The sequence below is a fragment of the Diorhabda carinulata genome, chromosome 11 (genome assembly GCF_026250575.1).
Source record: "Diorhabda carinulata isolate Delta chromosome 11, icDioCari1.1, whole genome shotgun sequence".
Lineage (NCBI taxonomy): Eukaryota > Metazoa > Arthropoda > Insecta > Coleoptera > Chrysomelidae > Diorhabda > Diorhabda carinulata.
In genome coordinates, this window is record NC_079470.1 from 14,646,543 (window position 1) to 14,669,135 (window position 22,593).

Genomic DNA, 22,593 nt, shown 5'->3' on the forward strand with positions numbered 1-22,593 from the left:
AATTGTGTGTCCAATTTTAAATTACAAAAATATGAAGTTTGAATTTCCAAGGACACAAACCTCAAGGCCAGATCAATCAAAGATCAAGGCAACGGGATATATACTATGATAGTAAACTTAAGTCGATAATATTTCCATGAAAAGATACTTTTGTTTGGAAAAAATATGCGAAATCGTGTTCTTCCGATTGTTTCACTAAAATTGTGACGAATTTTATTATTTATTTTATTATGAAAGAAAACAAAACACACTGCGTCACAATTAAACATATTGATTTGGTCTTTTGAAGTACCGCTAGAGGTTGTCTCAAGTCAAGAGACAAACTTCAAAAGATTAAACAAAAATAAATACGGATGCACTCGACATCAAACGTGTTTAAAGTTTCTATAGAAATGCAACCGAATGAAAGAACATATTGTGAAGGATTTCAAACAAGAGGTATACGAAAGGAAATTCTGCGAAAGCTATTAAACGGCGTAAATAGGTCGACAAAGAAAACAAGAATTTTTCAAGTGTTTTGAAAATAGTTTTTTCACAATGTTACTGGAAACAATAATTTTTCTCACAAAGTGGTGAAATTTGATTTACTTTAAGTGTGAACGTGATTTTAAATCGAAAAATTGTGCTATGCGTTTTATATCTAATTCGCAATCAATGATTTAAAAAAAATGAGAAAAAAATAAGTGGGGTAATCTTTACCTACTCACCGGACATATCTACAAGTACTAACGGGGCTAGGATCTTTTAAAGATTCTCAGGAATGAGATTGGCGACAGATCAATTATAATCAATGGAGCAAAACAAATTCCACTCCCTAAATTTATGATTTGTTAGATCGACATATCAATAATTATGAATGATAGATGAAAAATGTGGAGGACTTCCAATTAAAACAAGCGACAAAAACCTAGCATCACAACGGAGATCGAGTTACTATGATTACACTGAATTTTTCAACATAGCGGAAAATCCACGAATAAATTTTGGTCGAAAATTCGGAGTTTATCTTATCTATGCCTCCCCCATACTTTCTACATGTATATTTTTGTTTGTAACAAACATTGAAATTGATTGTTGGTCTGCAAAGTCTACATACAAAATCAAATCAAATAAAATCTCGATATTTCAACTGGTATTATCAAATTATTTTTTTGGAAATGAGATTTCTTTATAATATAAATTACTATATAAGCTTGACTAATGAGATTTTTTTTGTTTCTATTCACCGCTTGTCAAATTCACAAAACTCAATTTACTGAAAGTATTTTTCCGTTGCAGTTCTTGTAGTTAATTAAACGTTTGTGTCAACTTCATGTCGAGCCGAAACAGCCAAGCAGCTACTTATAATTTCATAATAAAAAGAACATGAAATTTAATTGGTAGGTAATAAGCAGGGAAGGTGGTAACACCTCTAAGGTACTTTATTACTAGATGACTGTAAGCTCCTGAAAACGTACACTGCAAAAAATTTCTTCAACTTCAACTGTGATTAATAGAAAAGCTCATTCATTTCAACAATTTTCATTGCTTTATTGAGTAATCGTGTTTAGTATATTATGTAGTAAAGGTTTCAAAAGAAATGCACTCATACAAAGTTAAATTTGTACACGAACACTCTGTAGATGATTCAGAGGGACGTTCGAAATTTTCTCAATGGTGTAGTGTATCAGTTGTAGAGTGATCTTTACATCTTTCAGAGGAATTTAACAGCTTAACGACGTAGATCAATAGAGCTGCCACCTATGTCAACTGAGCTTACCCTCCTTGATTTTTTCTGCGGAGACATGGGCTTACGTTAGCTGACCAGACAATTTGTAAGACTTAATGGGAGGAATTAGACATGAAATGACGTGTATAACATTGCAGAAGATCACAAACAGAAATGACAATTGTATCCGTTATGAATTTTGTGCATTCGATAGTTGTTCGAATTTTTGAGTACGTACGAATGAATATTGAATAAAATTTGCAACTGGGAGCTTAATTGCTGTTCATTAAAAATGAAACGACGACAAGTGAAATAAATGATTGATGTTGAAATAATTTTTCTTATCGGTTGAATTTTTTGATAGTGTAAATTGAACGTGTTGACGGAATCAGTCAAATGGGCGCTAGATGCTGAAGCGAGCGATGATGAAAAATTATTCATAAGAGGAAAACCAGGAAGGGATAGAGAGAGAGAAAGCGGTAAAATGGTACGCGATCGGGATGTTAATTGATTATTCACCGGGACCGGAAAAAGGTTGTTTGGAATTAAAGCCATAATGAAGATCATTCTGTTCGATTTTGCGGGCATGTACAGTAGTCGGAAGGGTGACTAGAGGTTTCAACCCTTTTGAGAGTTGTTCGAATTTACACAAGTTGAGATATAATACAATAAAACCTGAAAATAAACATTACGGATTGAAGTAGAGTGTTTTTAGACTGATCGTATTAAATTATCGATGTTTCCAATTCTATTTGCAGTTGCAAATAATCAATGCAATTTTTAGTTGTTTAAATGATGAAATGAAATATATACGGTTAAAACAAAATTTTTTCATTGGATCTTTTTTTTTACGAAATGAAAATTAAAAGAGTGAGTGAAAAGTATGTGGATATATCCGAGTTTGAAACTTGGTTTATAAGTCAATCTATTAGAGAAATTTATAAGGAAAATGCTTGTTTCGATATTATAAAAGCAGCTGCGCCCACTGTAATATATTAAAAATATGTATTCATTGCTTTGAACATAACGGCACTTGAATATTAATGGAAAAATTATCTGATTTTGTTAGCGTCAAATTACTTAAAGCTGTGCATAAATTTATTTGTAAAAGTATTTACGGAACAAAGCGTACTTTTAACCTATAAAATAGCAAAAAATTTAATCTATGAATAATAGAATTGCATACCACATTCAACGTTTTAATCGAAAGCGGCATCCCATTTTGTACAAATGGTCCAATTAACGAATAGGTAACATCACTAACCTCTCTTGTCATTACGATAAGCGTCACATTCGGTGTGTGGTTTTCATAAAACGCATTCGGATCCGTTATATTGATGCCATTAGTAACCGTCCATTCACCGACTTTGCGAATTTCTTCTTTCTTTAATTTTAGCAGGTCCACTTTGAAGTTGGTCCTTTTGCCCTCGCTAAATTCCAAATTACCCGTCAGTCCATGGAGACCGCTCTGAAATAAGAGCAAATGAGCGTAGCATATCGATTAAAACTAGTAATTTAATTTTTGAAATAATAAATCGATTTATAGTTAAATATATTGAATTGACAATTGAAAGAATTTGACAATTGAATTAGGCAATTGAAGTTTACAACAAAACCTTTTCCATGGGATACATCTCCCAGCAAGTCTTCAACCCTGACGAGAAAGAGCTTTTCTTCTGGAAAAGGATACTGAATAGGACTAACATAACGGCTGAGTGGAAGATCATGTCAAAACAAAAAACTATGAAGTATATATTAACTCTAGCACTTTCCGCCAATGCGAGTGGTGACTGCAAAATCAAGCTTCTGCTAGTATACTATTAGTAAAAATCAAGAGATTTAAAGTCACATAAGTTTTTATGTAATGTTGAGAGAAAATACGAAGGCGTAGATTAATGGAGTCAATTGTTGTTTTTCCATTGTTTCAAGTTTCAAAATGAACAATTGTAAATATTATTCGAACAATTCGAATAAAAAAAAAACGACATTTTTAATTAATCTTATTTCATAGATAATGTAGTGCCCACGTTTCTGTACAAGAAACGAGGAAATTTGTTTGGAAATTCGTTTGTGCGTATGCTAACGAAGAGAATATGGTGATTGATGAATTTAGTTTGGAGGGTCCGAAAAGGTCAGTAAGAAAGTTGACCCTCCAATATTCTGGATCTATTGATGTCAACAAATGTATATTTTCATTCTGAATTTCGTATCGTTTTCTTCACGTCAGCGTAGAATTTTAATATTGTAAGGAGGAGAGTTTTTTTGATGTAATTAGTGATTGATTTGAGAAAAGTTTGTCGAGTAATTAACGTAAATATACCTTTTTAGATCGAAGCGATATTAAATTAGGTGACAGATATTTAGCAAACCTTTCCAGTTAACTGCCGTTGATTTTCTAAGTTGCCAATCCTTTAATTATCCGCAGACATTCAATTTTCCTTGTCGCAGATGCCAACAGGTTTATTGGGAACTTTATCAATATTAGATACCAGCTATTGAAATTTTGATATAATAATTATCTAGATTCTACTTTATACAACAACAAAGTGTATTCGAGGAGACACTTTTGGATTATTTAATTCATGAACTACATTTTTCTAAAAACAATTTTTTTATTTATATTTATTGTCGCATCAACTTCAAAGGTAATTAGCGACATGTCAGTTTTTCTCAATTTATGATACAGTTGAGGGTCTTTTAGATATTTGATTAAGTTTGTTGTATTATTGTTAAGTTCACTGGAGTGCAATTGGAAAATAAAATCATAGATTGTAGCATTCAACTAAATCCCTTTAGATATACCTATAGTTAAGAAAATATGATGTAGTGTATAGTTATTTCAGATAGTTTTTAAAAAACTCACATTTCAGAATCATTACGTATTATTTGAAATTTTCTTTGTTATTAATGTCAAGTATAAATCATCATCAAGCATCAATTAAATATTTGTTTAAGTTTGTTTATCTTTTTTATGTTTTTTATTTGAATCTTCCCATGCCAGCAACAACTATTTTTAATTTTCTTGAAATATCTACTCGTAATATAGATTATTAGATAATGATAATATTTGGCAAAGTATACTTTGTGATACTAAGAAATCATATAACAAAAAAGAAAAATTCATTCAAGAGAATTAAACTGTATACTACGAACTAATATGAATAATGTCCTAAAAATCTCACGAAACAGTTTTATTTCCAGTGCAGTGAAAAGATATTGCGACTCTTATACAACCGTAAGAGGATTACATTGTATGTAAAATGAGCTCAGCGAGTAAGGAAATTTCAGAATTTAAAGTATTTGTTGCAATAAATCGGATTTTGCTTATTTTAAAATAGATATATAATTGTAAACGTTTTCGATTCATTATATCGAAAATTACTTAATAATTCATTCAAAACGTGTCAAATCACGCATAAATTCAAAGGATCGTCGAATCGGCACTGTCGTAAGGGCTCGACACATCAAAATGCAAACATCTAAAATGCTAATGTCCTCTTAATTGTCATTTAAGTTTCCCATAGAGTGCTGCAAATATTCACGAAAAGGAAGTGAATGGCTTAGTGAAGAGAGAAGTAGTTCAACTTTAAATCCCTCGAATTCCATCTAGTATACACTGTTAAAAATTCTTATTTAAAACAAGATTGATGTAGAGAATACGAATAGGTTCTTTAAAAAACTTTCTTTTTGTTGTACGTATCATCAGTATTCATATATATATATATACTGGATCTAGTAGTTCTTGAAACTTTGAAAATATCTTGTAGTTGATATAAGTCATTAGACATCAGACGATCAGATCGGAATCAATGATTTATCGTCGTTATTGAGATTCAAGTTTTACTATTGAACGTTGTTATTATTCTATGAACTATTGTGATCCATTATTAAAAAATGTTATTTGCATTAAAACAATTTTTATTTATTTATTGAGTTTCTGTATAAATGAAAACAATACTACTTGAAATCAAAAAATGAACAGATACATTTTATCAAGAACTTATTATATTACGAGAAACACAATTTAACTAAGTATAATTTACGTACCGCTGTAACTAAATGTAAATTTTAAAAGATAAAAGTGTGAAAGGTAGATTTATTTATCCATACGGTTTTTGTCAACAGTTGACTTACCACGGAGTCGATGTAATCGTACAGTGTTAATCCATCATCCCATGGCTTTTCAATGTCACAGGATAAATTCGTAGGTCTAATAGACTGCATGTTCTCCATACCGGATAATCCCTTTGCAAATACGTATACTGAATCAAACATCAGAGCCGGCTCGGCCTATAGAAAATTATTTAATAAAATTTGAAATGAAATATGATAATAATTAAATGATATTAATAATAAGGATTAATATGGTATTAATCATGTAAATATGAAATTCTATGTCTATTTTTTTGTATATGTTTAAAGGATCTAACATTATATCGAGAAGATACACCGCATAATCAGAGAACGCTCAACAGACTAATAGATAAATAAGATACGTAAACATTTGAAGGAAATGAATAAACTAAATTGTATAGTTAAAAATATGTGGTACGAATTAATACGACACTTTGTATATCATTTTCACGCGCTCTTCTGTCCTGTATGTACACATCAAGTTATGACGTTAAATATATGGTCATTATTAATGTAGGTCTCCTTGGTAACGTATATTATTAATTCACTAAAGTTATAATAGTTTCTCAGCTAAACCCTTAACTTCAGGAAATTCTCTCATCAAAGACCTATTCGAAATTTTAGTACACATATACAAATAATAATATACAAAGTTTCAACTTCAGAACAATACACCTCTTCTATTTACAAAGTCAATTGTTAGCGAAAGAGAAAGCGATATTCTATAGAAATCATAATTATTCTGTGTCAGTTGGTAGATCGATAAATATTTCGATAAATTGTTTGAAGAGGGGATGGAACGACGTGAATAAATCAATACTATGGTGACAAATCATGATAATTTTATAATAGAAACAAAATTTTGTTAAAATATTGAATATTGAAACGATTTAACAAATTAAACGATTCACAAAAAGTTTTATCGCCTTTTGATTTATCTCCTTACTTGAATCCTATTTATGAGTGATGAGTAAATACCTATAAGCAGAATTATACGAAGAAGAAATTAAATTTTGTTTTTATCGATAATGAATATTTATATCTCAGGTTCAAAGTTCATCGAGTAAAAAGTAAACCTTTCCCGAACCCATTTATACCTCCTTACCTGAATAACTCCACTTCTATTGAGAATGGCATGGCCAATCGGTTGAAACTTTTCCATAACTTCCAAAGTTTCTTTGACTTTTGGATGATCCACATCAACTACTCTAAAAGCAGTTATATTTACGGAATTGTACTTGAAATCTTCCAAATCGAACGTCTCCAAATCCTTGAATCAACATAATAAATTCATATTTGTTTTTATTTGAAACTTTTACAGTTTTAGTATACCAAAAAGTACATTAACCGACATTTTTTATTCAGAATACGGATCCACAAAGTCCACAAAGTTAACGGATAGTGTAGAAAATTTGACGCTCGAAAAAATGTGACATTTTGGGTAATGTAATCAGATAGATTATCATTAATGAAATTAGCGAGAATAGGAAATTATTTTCGGGTGGATACTTATTATTTGATACTTACAAATGTTGTGAACATGTAATGGTATCTATAGTCATTCATTTGTAACTGCAATATCTGAAACAAAATATATCTAATTAGTTTGTTATTCAAGATGATCATCAACACCTATACATTTTGTTAGAGAGGAGAGAGAGGGTCGGTATTTAAACTTTTGATCAAAATCATCGTCAGAAAATTCGTGAGGAAATGTTACTTTGTATGAATGGAATGTGTGTTGCTTCCAACAAATCCTTACTAAGGTCACAGTATTACGAATTCTTCGGATTTTCTATTAAAGATAACAGATCTTTTAAGGATTCTTCATTTTCAGTTCAGATAGTTGACTGAATACTTATACGACTATTCTAATTCAGATCAGCTTAAATTATATAAAATCCTCATTTATATTTTATATATGAAAGTAATATAGTATATCAGAAACCCCGGTTAAGCATTCTAATGTAACCCCTAAATATTTCGGAAACCTCTCCAGGTGACTATGGAGGAAGTGCACCTCAAATTTTTCAATTTCAGCTAAACGTCTTTTGCAGTTTAAATATAATGTTTGAATTTCTTATTTCCGAGAAAATTCTATAACTGAAAAACGAAAGTTGTCCAAGCCTGTACTGTGGGCAATACTTTCCCCGGCGTATTTATTTCCATTATATAGTAGAATACATTTTAGGCTGTCAACAAATACGCTACGAATAGTCGTTTGGTTTGTCTTTTTCGGAATTATGATAAACTCACTAAGCCGAATACTAAAAAATTTTTGAAAAAACTCATGATTTGTGACTATAAGCAATAGCAACAATAAATTTCATTGATGAATCATCGCAAAGGAAATTGAAAATGAATTCCTATGAAGTTATTTACTTTTAAATTTATTTTTGTAAAACTATAGGGAATCAAATTATGAAGATTGAAAATGATGTCTAAACCAATTATTTTCAGTTTATTCTCTGTAAACTTGAAATCGATTCTCAGGTATATCTGTTTTACGATCTCATTTAGTAAATTGCAGTTCATAATGGTGATGTCCTTAAATAATGAGAGTTGTAGTGCAGAAAAGTTGAGCGATTTAGAGTTGTTTAGTTTATTTTGCGTCGTTTGAGCTTCTGTTGGAATGTAAAATAGGACACATAAATTCGACCTCATTACGACAAAAGTAAACTTGAGTTTCTCTATACTCACTATATTCAACAATAAATCGAGAAAGTTGTGTATAAAATAATAAAAAACAATGTACCAACTATATTTGGAATAAATGAGATTTTTGGTTCTTTTTACGAAGAATAGAACTATCGATAATCTTTTTTTGTGAATATTAAAAGCTTGGAATACTATCCAAAATAGGAGCTTCTACTAGAACTTTTGGGGCTAATCAATCATAGAGATTTTTCTGTTTCCAAAACACAATGAAGGTTTTTTCTGTTTTTATTCGTCGAAGAAGTTATAATTCAAATAAGAAATTTATTATTTGTCAAATTCGCTTCCTAATTTCACCGAAGTTTAACTTCATGCTCTGCAGTAAATGATAAAAGAAGAATCAAAAATTCATAAAATTCCCAAATCCATGATTTATGAGCAGTTCATACTAAAAAAAATACGTTCACAATAAGCCAATCATATTTCTATTTTAGGGTTGTCAAATATTGTTGATAAAATCTATTAAAATTAAATTTGAAACTATTTATCGAAGAATTCAAAGTAAATTTGATTCATACCTTGTATATAAATTTACTTACCGCTCTAAAAAACTGATTGATATTTCTCGGATTAGTATCGACGATAAGCTTATAGAGTTCTTTCTGCCTGACTTCCCGTAGGACCTGTCGATACGATCCAGGACCTGCTTGCCGGATATACATTTCAGTTCGGGCCGCTCCCGGCGCCTTCACCAATTCTTGCAGCTTGAATAGGCCTGTAACAAACAAGCTTTAACACTAAGTCGTAGGTCCTTTTTTGTTTATTCGAGAGATAAGAATGCTAAAAATGTATGGTCCTTTTTTTTTGTTGAAATGTAGTTTCCTATATTTATTTAGGATGTGTTTATCTGATTTATTGATGAGATATTTGTTGAAAGTTTTTATTTTTATTACCTTTGCCAACATAGTTTAGTCTTTTCATACAATAGTATAATAAAACTTGTTTCATTTAGTTATGTTTTCTTTCAAAAATTACTGTGCAATGTGCTTCTCATAAATCCAATCAAAAGTATTTTTCAGTTATGAGAATGAAGGAAAATAATTTATTTATAGAAATTAATTAATGATTCAAGTAAAAATATTGAAGCAATTCAGTGACCTGCTGATAGGGATTTATATTCAGTTTTGTTGTATGTAAGTTATTACAGAAAATTTTCTTTACCGATTTTCGATGTAATAAATCTTTAATAATTAGTTCCCTGTGTTGAGTACAACAATAAATTAAATTAAATTGATGCATGCTTTCTATGTAATGTAACCAATTCGTTCAATATTACAAATGTTCTATTTGATGTTCGAGAATATTACAAGCCCTCACATTATAGATGAATACTTTAGATCAATAACATGCTTCGCTTTCATTTATTTTTTGCATATCAACATGATTTGACTAAGTCCCTGAAAATATTTTCAATTATCGATAGACTTTCTTTGAAGATTATATATGAATTTCTCATAATTTTTTGCTAAAAATTACTGTTCTACTGAATAGAAAGATTCGAAATCTTAAAGAATTTTCCATTTTATAAATAAGATTATGTAAACTGAAAGCAATAACAGTATTAATTCGGATGTATCTGGTAGAGTATCGGAGCTTTAGAGATTAGTCTACGTGTCTTCATGTTGAACGAATACATTCTTAATTTGCAGGCTTGCTTTTCGGCTGAATTTTCATTGTTCTTTGTAATAAAATTTGAATACACCATTGAATTTGTTTTACTAATAAAAAAAAAAAAAAAGAAAAATGATTCTTCCCAGAGATTCTTTTCTCACTTCAACGTAATCTGATTTCGTGTCAAAATACCTAATAAAGTAAAACTAAAATTAAATTATAAACTTGGTAAGAGGACTATTCTCTCCGATTTGTAATTCTTTGGAGAAAAGTTGTTTGAAAAGACTGAAAGAAAAAGAGAGAACAGTAAAAAATTAGATTTGATAATTAAGTCGCGAAAATGATATACGAGTGACAAATTGTTAAGAAAACTCGTTTGGAAGTAGGAAGTTACGTTATACAGCTCGTTTTTTATAATGAAATATAAACCATGCTTTAATAAATTACGCTAAATAGTTTAAAATGTACATCACAAGCATAATATGATATTCGAAAACTGGTAGTACATTTCCAGTTACTAACATCTACAATAATTGGATATTTTATTAGAGAATGAATTGGAACAAAAGTCACATAATTAAATTATTTTGTAGTTCATGAAAACAGTATTTATCTGTCGGAGTCTCTAAAAGTAAAAACATACTTTTTCGCTATAAGGGAACTATATCTACTCATCACAAAACATTGATTAGTCATTTAGAAAGTAGTGGCAACCAATTTATTCTATTGTACTTCTTTTCAAAATTGTTATACAACAAACATTATGTTTTTAATATTAATTTTATCGAATTATTAAAATATATAATAAATAAAATAGAACAAATAAAGGTAAGTCCCTTGGTCGAGGATCAGAAAGAAAAGAGTCATCTAAACAACCAAAAAAAAACTATAATTGCTTCAATAAAAGCACCATACAGGATTTACGTATCTTATTATCGAAATCTAAATGAGGATTGATATAACATTGCTTCGACCCGTATATGTCACAATATGTAACAAAATTATTTTTTTTTGTCAAACTTATTCTATGTCATGTACGTGATGAAATAATAATGTTGTTAATGAAGTCAGTCAACCAGCTCTCGCAAACTTCATTAAAATGTCATTAATTTCATTTATATTCATTCTCATTCAAATTTGGAGAAGTTTCAGGAAATCAAATTAAATTCTACAATCGTAGTAAGTCTTCGTTACTCAATAATTATAACACTGTGTGTGTGAAGCAAAAACAATTAATTTCCACCTGTTGACAGTTTAATAGATTTTCCGTGCTTCCTTATTTTCTGAGAAACAGCAGTGATGTAACTATGGTAATTTTTAGCAAAGTAGCAACTAGAAAAATCACAAAACTGTGTGATACATTTTATTACGATTAAGTTGATTTCATCAATTATTTGCCTTGTTTTATTCAGTTTTGATCGCTTCCTATTTCTGTAATTAATTGTAATTGTTCTGTCACAGATGCTTATATTTTGTACACAGCGACTTTACTTTCTCTTAATTGTTCATTTATTATCACTTTTCAACATTTTTATCAATGTTTGCCACTATTTGTTCTTTGACCAAAGCCGTAAAGAAATTTACTGTATATAATAAAAGTGAAAGTAATAGAAAAAATTTACAAGGTATATCTCGAAAGTAAGTTACGTTTGGTCATATAAAAATCGTGTACAAATACAGAAAAAATTTTTTTTTACTAAAGCTTTCTAAATTTTGTCTTTATAGAAGATTGCCCCATGTGTTTTGAATGATGTAGCAGTTCTGAAGGCAGCTTAGGTTCAGTTATTGCAAGAATGACAACAGGTATAATTGATATTATTGTATCATACAACCTTTACGTTATTTACTAATTTTGTTATTATTTAAATTATACTTTAGAGATATATAGCATATCCCCCGCCACTGAAACTACTGTTTTTTTGCTACCGTAGCACAATAAATCACAACCTAAAGTTCATTAGTTCCTCCTTTTTATCTGAAGCATAAAAAACAGTGTTCAGTCAGTCAGATTGTTCTGTTTTATTTGTTCTTCCATTAACACCCTCTATTTTATTTTCGTTAGACATTACTGACGCGGTCAAGAGGAACATCCCTCTTTGTATCGATAGTATAAACGGGATAAAGTATAAGAATCTCTTTCGGGATGACGTGTAAAGTAACAGATCGAGGCAAGCTATAAAGTTTTATGAAAAAGAGAATCGATTTTTGATATTCGAGAAAAAGCTCTAAAGTCGAATGTATCAGATCATGATATTATGGAAAAAGATTTTGTCCATCTTGTTTGTAAAGAATGAGAAGCTTTCGTGAGAATTTGAATATTTATTCCTCGATGATTTATATTTCATTCGAATGAAAGCTTACCATAATCTTCTTCGTAAATAATAGCCACTTTAGTCCAATTGAGGAAGGCCATCAGGTCCTTAAAGGCTTTATTCATGCTTTCCTGACTGGGGTGTAAATTAATAGATAACTCCTTGGAGGTCGGTTCGAAATCCACCCTTGCTTCTATATGAGGTACATCGAGAGCTTCACATATACTCTGAATATGTGCTCCTAGAATCGGATCGGATGGACCGAAAATGGCTTGAACTCCGAACTCTACCTGTCGACAAGCTAAAATAAATAATATAAAATATTAGAAAATATAATTATTTATATTTATGCAATATAATAATGATAACTAGGAACAATTGAGAATTTTTTTCATCTCTTTTAAATGTTTCAAATCCCGAATCATATGGATTACAGAGTAATATTTTTCAATTTATTTGTATGATGGTATTTCATTTTGAATTGTTAAAACAAAATCAAAAAAAAATTCCAATCATTACATAACAATACCATCTAATTAGACGAAAAGTAAAACACCTCTTCAATTGAACTTCTCGACTCTTTTTGGGAACTTCCAAATCCCTGCGGAGTAGACTCGAAGACGTGTTTGGGTGGAAGTAATTTTTATCGGAGAACTTTGTACCTAAATTAATACACGTCTACGTGAACAGTTTATTAATTTGTCAGAAACGCTAGTTAACTATAAGCTATTTCACAAGTAATGACGGGGAAAATTCAAATTGGAATATTGCCGCTACTTCTGTTCTCTCTAGCTCGGTACGAAAATAAGCGGATAAAAAAATTAAACAAACAGTTAAAACTAGTGAGTAAAGTATCCCAAAATAATTCGACGGATCACCTCACTCCAATCGGGAAAGGAATATGTGATCAGGGAAACATTGAAATTCTCATATCGAAAAAAAAATCGTGGGGGAGTTGTGTTGTTAATTCATCAATTTATTATCCGATCCTGAGAATACACGTCAGCCTAATTGAAGTGAGTAAATTTATTAAAAGAAGTGAGGCATATTTTGTAGTCTTGGATCAGTATTTTGTCGTATAGAACGGTTTCATCTTCTTCCTTCTATAATACATCTCGCGCCTGCTTTCGTTGTCGTCCTCTACTCCGTTTTTCGATTGGAGAGTTATGCCTTGTCATTTTTACCAGTCTATCGGTTTCATTATTTTTCACGCTCTGATACTCATCCATTAATTTTATCTACATCATATGATCGTCTGATGTGACTTCTTTCTTGTTCTAAAAGTGTTTTTTCCAATATCGGCCTGAGAATTTTCATTTCTGTTATTTCCGAAAGTTATTTCGTCGTTGATGTTTCTGGCCCTGTTTCTGATGTACACGTCTGATTGTTGCTTCGTAAATTCGTGATTTTGTTTATTCTTTTTGGTGTTTGTTTAGCCATACTACGTTCTGAAGATATTCTGCAACCTTATTTGCCCCGGCTGCTACTTGTCGTCGTCTTCTACGACCCATATTTTAGCGGTTCATTATTAATTATATTTTTTGTGGGAGGTTACCTATTTTTTAAGGTCTTTTGGGCTTGATCGACCTCCACGTTATACCTTATCTTTGAAAAGTTCTTTTAGGTTCGCACAGTTCAATTATGTCTTTCGACTGTTGTTTTATCACCCTCTATATTTCGGTGCTATAGTAGTATCCCTTAAATTTGTTTTCCAATATTTTATTCAACTTTTTTTTTTTGAAAAACCGATAAATCGTAATGATGTAACCAGAATTGATAATCTCTATTGATGCATTCGTTTGTTTGGAATGAAAATATGAATCTATATTCATAATATGGCACGATTCCAGCCTCATCTCACGTGAAAAGAATACACGATTCGTAGTGGAGTTTCATTTTTTTGTGTCATTTGCAATGACCGGAAAACTTTCAAAGCATTGGAAATTTTATTACTGGCTTCCATAAATTTTCTTTTTAAAATGTGAAAACTTTTGTTCGCTCTTTTCTTAATTGAAACGGTGTCGGAACAAAAGATTGTGATTAGATCTGCGAGACGTGACGAACTTTTAAAAAAATGCAAGTCACAACATGGCTCTTTCAATTGAAATTTTCGTCTTGGATCCAATTTGTATAAAGTATATTTCATTATATGAATAAATAGATCGAAATCCAAAAAACATTCTTCCTAGAAGTAAGTTGAAAAATGAATTTGAATCTAATAATTATAGATACTCTCACAGTGTATCACATTTCAATGTCTCTCACCTTTCTTCCGAATATAATAACTTTATTTTCCCTGATTCAGTTTCAGTGTAACTTATGGTTCAATTAATAGACGGAAAGGAGAGCAAAGTGGAAATGAACCGATAAAACGATTCGAGCAATTGAAGTAAAAACCTCAGCCACAACCACAATAACTGTCCAGGACATAACTTTATGTGCTACATTTTCAGGAAACAGTCTCAATGTGTTCCTCGAGTTATCTGTCTTTTTTTCTCTACGGCAAGGTTATCTCCCGTATCATTGTTTCTATTAGGTCTCCGAGAAATTGTACGATTATCTTTAAGAGCGGGTCTATTTCAAAGATTACACTACACATTACACAAAATTTAACTTTTTTGCCTATTGCCGCGAATTTTATGGATGATAATATCCAATTATGACTTGTTTTGAACAACTCGAGTTACTTTGTTTTCAATTTTTATCATTTAAGCGTAAATATCAATAGATAACAGGTGTATATACTCTGTTAAAATTAGTATCTGAACTTTTTGCATCGTATAGACGTAATTTAAACAATCCATCCATCATTTTTTGTATATATTTAGAGATGAGAAGATTATAGAAAAGTTGTATGAGAGTTGTTGGAAAATACTTATTTCAAGAATTATTTTGAAGTATTATCTACTTTTTGTTCGGATATAAAACAGAGAATGGGTTTGAAACCGTAGAATTTAGGAAATATGAGCGACGAACAGGGAGAGCGTATACATCAGGACTTATACGTCATGGAAGAGTACTACCAGGGTATTTGGGATACGAATATAATATCTGACTATTTTTTGTCTCTGGTCTCTGGTCATTTTGAAAAGTCTACACGCCGGAGAAAAATTTTTTTAGAGCTCGATGATCGATTTTTTATTAAAGTGATTACATGTTTTTTTCTGTTTTATACCTACATGGCTGCTACTCCGAAACTCTTCTTAATTCTTCCAATTACAATTTTGAAAAATCGTATATCATATATTTATTTAAATAGATTATCAACGTATTTCTCGCGTAATAATAGAGTTGAGAGACGAATTATTATAACACAAAAATTAATGATCTAATTTTTCCGGTAGTTTAGATGGAGGAGAATACACTTTAAAAGTGAAAGCTCCTTCCATGCAGATACTTTGAAATTAAACTATCCATAATTCAGGAATCATCAATTTTTAATCTTTTGATTAAGAAAAAAAACACAAGTGGATAATAATTTCATGTGAATGAAAATTTCGCTGTACCTGTCATGGAAAGCACCTACCATTCGCTTCCCTAAGGATCTTGTGAAAATTCGAGTAATTTTGCTAAATTTTTTAATCGCTCTTTAATTTATAAAACAAATTCTTCCGCTGGGGAAATATCTTCTGATTAAATTTAAATATTTTCATAGAGACCAATTTTTTTTCGAGGAAAACGCCTCTTATTCTGTAAAATCGTATAACTAGTGATGGGATTCTAGTTATATTTTCTAAAATTATTCTTCAGATGCTTATTTACATCTCCTTGATATTGGTAATTCTCTCATTTAAGATTTTTATTTCCATCTACTTATCTACACCTTTTGTCTTCGATCATGAGCTGTAGAATTTGATATTTCTATTCATTCGAAAATATTTTTGTTAGATAACCAATGGCACTATCAACATCCGATGATAGGACAACACCCCATAAGAAATAAAATTGAGATTCTGTTATATTTCTGCATACATAGAGTAATTGCTCAGTCGTATTTAGAAATCGGAATCTAATATACACTCAAAAAGTTTGATATTAATACATTCTCTTGAGTTATTTCGCCGTTGTCGAAAATAACAAATTCTACTTGTTGACATTTCCACGACTTGTGGAGTTGCCATCTTCAATCTTCAGAAGTTGCCTGAAGAAACTACAATAACAACAGTCTGTTATTGTTCGAGAAATTGTGTGACCGTATAAATGTGGACCTTTCAATTGAGTTATTCGATTTTTTTATTTTATCGACGGTATAAGAAATGTATAATTATCATTTCATGAATTTCCTTAATTTTCTAATAAAAGGATCTCCACCTCTGCGTTTTACTACCCAACATCCGAAGTAATGAAATTTTCTTGGGTTCGCATCAATAGATTTAAATAATAAAAGTGCTTCCGAGCCCATCTCATTCCCATTATTTACTTTCATCTTGTCGTTTCTGATGGAATTTAGCAACCACACTCATATTCGGTTCATGGGATTCAATATTGGAAGCTATGTCGTTTAAGGGCGATACGTAGAGGAGATCTTTTCAATACCCCACACCTGAATCGTTTATCGAACACTCGTGATACAAATTTGAATATGATATTCTGGTGTATTCGAAGATATTAAATTTTATTTTTATTGTTTTGCGACTTGGTCATAACAAAGAGGAAAGGGGAATATGTAAATGATATATATTACGTTTGTCGGTAATTTACATGAATATCTAACAAGATGCGACAAAAAATACAAATCATTCTTTTTTCATGACATTTCAAATCATCATGCAAATTTTACGTGTGCTGTGGTAGGAAGAGGGGTTGAAACATCGAGGGTGTAATTTCATATTAAAAATATCGACTATTGAAGTTGGTTTGTATTCATAATTAATTCATTTAATCGAAAAAAATTGTCGAAACAATACCGAACGCTGCCTATGAATTACGCTACGCTTTAATTTTAAATTTTGTTTGTTTATTAATATGTAATGAGATGTAGTAACTTGAGTGAATTGATTATTTTTGTTCTTATATTATCTTCATTTCTATACACGACAAAGAACATTTAAAAATAAATTGATCATCTTGTCGGAAGCTAAGAGGATTTTATAATGACAACAATTGCGTTTCGTTGTTTCCTTGTGAAAGCAAATAGTCGACCATTTGTAAACAGAATTAGAACTTCCTTTGGAAAACTTCAGTATTATTTTAAGCACTATATATCTTCTTTCACATTTTACTCTGGAACTTTTACAATGGAATAATGTTTTCCGCTATTGTGTGCAATCAGTTCTTTGTTTAAACAAGCTTCATAATAAATATTTGTAAACTTAGATAAAAATTACTATGCTAGTTACAAGATGATGGATTATTATCTACTGCTTAATTGGTTTAGAATAGCATTTTATTCGCTCAATACTGTTTGCTCTACATTCGTTTTGAATAAGAAAATTTCCTTAGATCCTTAGATGACACAATTAATTTTTAGAATCACCCAAATATAGTACATGTCAAGATGTTTACAGAAATTTTTCAAAATTCCATACTATTTGTGTAAATTCTGCAGAAATATGATTGGTTTAAATTATGTAGATTTGTATAAAGTTCATTTTTCATTGAGTTTAGCTCTCCAGCGACAAAATAAATATCAACATATTCGAAAGGGCCCAATAATTCTGACTTCAAAATTATATAAGCTTAACTAGCGAATTCGGCTTCAACGTGACCTGTGGAAGGAGCACGTTTTACTACCATGAAAGTCGCAGAATTTCAATACAATTTGGAAATTTTCTACCCATTCTTTTGAATAGTATTGATTTTTTTGTACTATATATCAATTTCTTCAACGTTTGATGCATTTATTCGATTTGGCTCAGTGGTTTAATTGTTACAAATAAATACTATTCAATAACTATTGAATTGAATTTTTTCGTATTTTACCATCATATTCAATTGCAAAATAAAAACCATAGACCCGATTCTCTTATAATGAATTTCCCGAAATGCCAATAAACATTACAACACTCATTGAATTTGAAAATGGGAAAAACATGACATACTCCGAGATCTAGTTTGCCAGCTCCATAATTCATGATTTATCATTCTCTTTTTATTGAAGGGTAAAATATAAATATCTATTTCAAATGGATAATAACCACCAAAACGGAAAAGTGACCTAAAAATTTTATGAGACCCGTCAACCCTCATGTAACAATTTTATATCATACCATTAATTCTGAATCAAAATTGTGAACCCAAGTGTAATCTACCCTCCTAACATATATATATATATATATATATATATATATATATATATATATTTGATACCTATAAATTAGTAATTCATGACGAAAATGTTTCTTGTTTACTGAATAAGATTGTAATTTATTTTTTTTTGAGGAGTTGGCGGTTTCTATTTACTGATTCTATTTTTCATTATTAATGGTTGAAAATCCCAAAAAGAACAATGATTTTATCGATGTCTTGACTTTTAATCAAAAGAAGAGATACATGCTGGTTAGTAGTTATTTCTTGAATTCGAAATAACAATTAATCTTATAAGTTTTCGTTCTAATAAAGTTATTCCGTTGAGTTTCCAGATAAAACTAACTCTATCATCGTTTCTCGGTAAATTAAACTCACCCTTTTTGGATGTTCTGAAACTGTCGTCCCTTGGCACATATTGGATGTCATAGACGAGTGTAGTATTAGGCAACAAATCTCTTTCCTTGTTTATCTTGTAAACTGCGTATTTGAAAGCCAATTCGACGCTGCTGTTTTTTTGATCTTCGGTAAAAATTGCTCCTGGAACAAAATTCCATTTGTTAACAACTTTTCAATGAAATTCATTAGAAAAATAAATGATAATTCCAGACCAAAATCATTTTACTACATTCGAAATTAAATGTGAAATTCAATTTTATTCAATTTAAATTTGTAAATAAAACGACCTGTCGTTAGCCTTAATAGATGGTCCTATAAAATGGATGGGATTATATGAAAAATAGTTGAAGGAGTAGCTTCCAAAATCTAACTAAGCTTCACATTAGATTCCAATAAATACGATGTTATAAACATTTTAACTACACGTCAAACGCAGAATGGATAAAAACGTCGTCAAGAATTGAATAACTTTCTATACGTGACATACAAAATATATATAACGAACTCCCATGTCAAATTTCGATCCATTTTCGAAGTAAATGAGTAACCCGTCGTTTTCGATATATGATACCGAGGGCTGGAAAATCGGACTCGACACTTTAATCATTCATCCAAAATATAGTTCATCACATCTTCGTTCATTACTCAAATTTTCATGATAAATTGAACTCCGTTATCGGTTCCTCTCCACAACTTCTCGATAGAAAGGAAGTTATTTTAACAATCCTATAAAGCGATTTTTCGTATCTCATTTTTTGTACGTATAATCCATATCACCCAATAATAAATACTAAAAAAGTGATTAGAAAATATTTCCTTATAATCAAAACCGTTATCTATTTTTCTAAATAATTATTACAATTCAGTTACCAACTTTTGCGTGATAACAAATTTGGAAAATTTATTATGCAATTTCTTTAAGAGGTTGAAATTAATGAAACTACTTCAATGTACGCCAGTAAAACTGAAAAGAAAAGACCAAATACGAGTAGAATTGATGTTTATATTCCGTTGGATCGTTGGTCACATAATCTCAGATTTATAATGTTGAAACGCTTTCATAGCAATCCGCTTAAAGTATATCAAGTTTGCCATAAAATAAATAACATTTTAAAAACAAATTAATTATTATGGTTCAGAAATATAAAATAGTGTTTGAGTGTTGTTTGTAATGTTATTCGATTATGTCCAAGTTGTATCATAGAGACGGATCGAGGAAAATTGTATGACGCAAATATTTCATTATTGATTTTAAAAATAGATTTCAACTTGTCAGAAAAATTGACGAAATGCTGAAATATGAAGCAAAATGTACCAACAAGAATTATGAAAATAAGTATCACAAAAGGATGAAATCATGTATTGGGAACAATTCGCAGATGATTAGGGTAGAATCGAGAAAATTACTTGAAAATTGGAAAATTTTTAATATAAGGAATTTACAAGTTCCGAGATTCGAAGTCGATTTCTTGACTTGGAGAATAAACTCATCATAAGTAGAAATAAGGTTAAAGGAAATAAGCTACAATGCCTGGTGATTACAATCAATAAATACTTAGAAACTCAAAATATGTTACATATATAAATATTTGAAAAGTTTAAGTAAAATTAAAATTTATACGAAATTCGTGTAAATATTCGTAAGGAGGAACCAACAATTGATCAAATCGCATCTTCTAATTGGGTTTGCTATTAATACACAACTGAAATAGCAAGTTTTTTCTAATATTTCATTAAAGCACAACTGAGGAATCACTATAATAACAATTTTTTTCACAAACAAAAGCAATTCTGTTTCTGCATAAATGAATCTGCAGTTGTTGTTTTTCAACCAATATACTCTAATTGGACATTTTCATTTCGCATCTCTATCCCTGGTTATTTCTTCACATGTTGTAGGACTATATTGAAATTTTTATTTGTTTAACTTAGATTCAAAACTCACAATGATTTATCTGGATATTTACTAAAAGAACTTATATATCAAATTAATGGTTTTATGGGACATTAAATTGAGAATTTTCTTTCATAAAAATTATTGATATCATATTACTTATTACTAGGAGCATTCATCTTACTGAAAAAAAAATATTGAAAGTATATTTTCAAAGGTTTCTCTGCTACATTGGTTGATATGAATGAGCTCTTTGAAAATATTTCACAGATATTTCGCATAGGTACTTATATTCATTGATTTATTGCTGTTTTTCAATTAAAATAATGGACCTCCGTATATATACAGGGAAAATTTTTTCGTTAGAATCGATAATATTCCTAAGTAATCAAATTTTAACGATCTGTTCATTGTAAAAATTTCTTTATTTCTTTCTTATATTTACTAATTCACCTTCGGGACGACTAAAAACCCTCTTTTTCTCATTTTTCTTATTGTAAGTTACTTGCAAGTACAGTTTTTTATCAATATCAAAAGAAAATGGACACTTTTGAATAAATTCTCTTAGCTGTTGCGATTTTCTTTCAATTATATTTGAATAGCGTCAAACGGCATGTGGTTTTTCTTCAAGATTAATCATTCGTCGTTCTAGCAGAGCTATACCTACCGTTAAAGGTAGTTCCAGAGATTAGACAATTAAAAACCTTTAATATTAGAAAATTCATTATTGGTGAAAGGCGTCTATAAATCATCTTTGAAATATGATCGTAGGAAAATAGGTTCATTGCCAAAATCCTTCAATGATATTTGCGCAACTATGTACTAAAAGTTTGATCCGAAATCTTTAAAAATGTTGTTATATTTCAGTACATATTATTGAATACAAAATGATAATAAACAAGCATCGCACTTAGAATGATTCGAGCATAATTAGAAAACATTCGCAAACTAGAAAAACAGCTCTATATAATGCTTAATTTAGAAGGTTGGATAGACAGCGAAAAGTTGAAAATTTATAATTAGTTTTTGGGTTCATTTATCACTGCTTTTAAGATAATTATCGGTAATAAAATAATTGTTTTGAAAACTCTCTCGTATTCTAATTGTTTTATGAATCAATTTTCAAAATCAGATTTTAGTTAGTGATATCAAAATCCGGGAAGGCGCCGAAAATATTTCGAAAGAGCATCGCATCAGCACTGTGGTGTCGCAAGAATTACATAATTTTTAAATTTGTATTCATAGAACTACAAGTAAAATCGATATTTTAGCAGCGAGGGTATAAGAGATGTAGAAGTTAGATAAAAACCCACAAGTTAATGTACGATAAAGGGCGGCACTTAATATAATAACTCTTAAAGTAATTACCGGAAAATAGCTACAAAAATCTCGAACTAAAAAATAATTTTAGGATAATAACTTGAACGGTATTTCTAATTAATTCAATTAACTTTTGATCTTTTTGCCCACATCATTCTCTCTTTCTGCTTTTTCTTTTCTTCAATATTTGTTGTAATTAGTTTTCCATTTTGTTTGTTCGTATATTGATATAATTATTATTTTTATTATCATTT

At 30.1% G+C, this 22,593-nt stretch overlaps 1 protein-coding gene across 3 annotated transcripts in view; it reads right to left on the reverse strand.

Moving 5' to 3' along the window:
- LOC130899471 (glutamate receptor ionotropic, kainate 2) overlaps window positions 1-22,593 on the reverse strand; it is a 102,175-nt gene that overhangs the window by 17,740 nt on the left and 61,842 nt on the right. For all 3 annotated transcript variants that reach the window (XM_057809420.1, XM_057809421.1, XM_057809423.1), the window contains exons 3-9: window positions 19,105-19,266; window positions 12,530-12,781; window positions 9,097-9,272; window positions 7,370-7,423; window positions 6,948-7,112; window positions 5,843-5,998; window positions 2,973-3,176 (exon numbers count right to left, since the gene is read on the reverse strand). In XM_057809420.1, coding sequence (XP_057665403.1) covers window positions 2,973-3,176; window positions 5,843-5,998; window positions 6,948-7,112; window positions 7,370-7,423; window positions 9,097-9,272; window positions 12,530-12,781; window positions 19,105-19,266 — 1,169 coding nt within the window. The remainder of the gene's footprint in view (window positions 1-2,972; window positions 3,177-5,842; window positions 5,999-6,947; window positions 7,113-7,369; window positions 7,424-9,096; window positions 9,273-12,529; window positions 12,782-19,104; window positions 19,267-22,593) is intronic.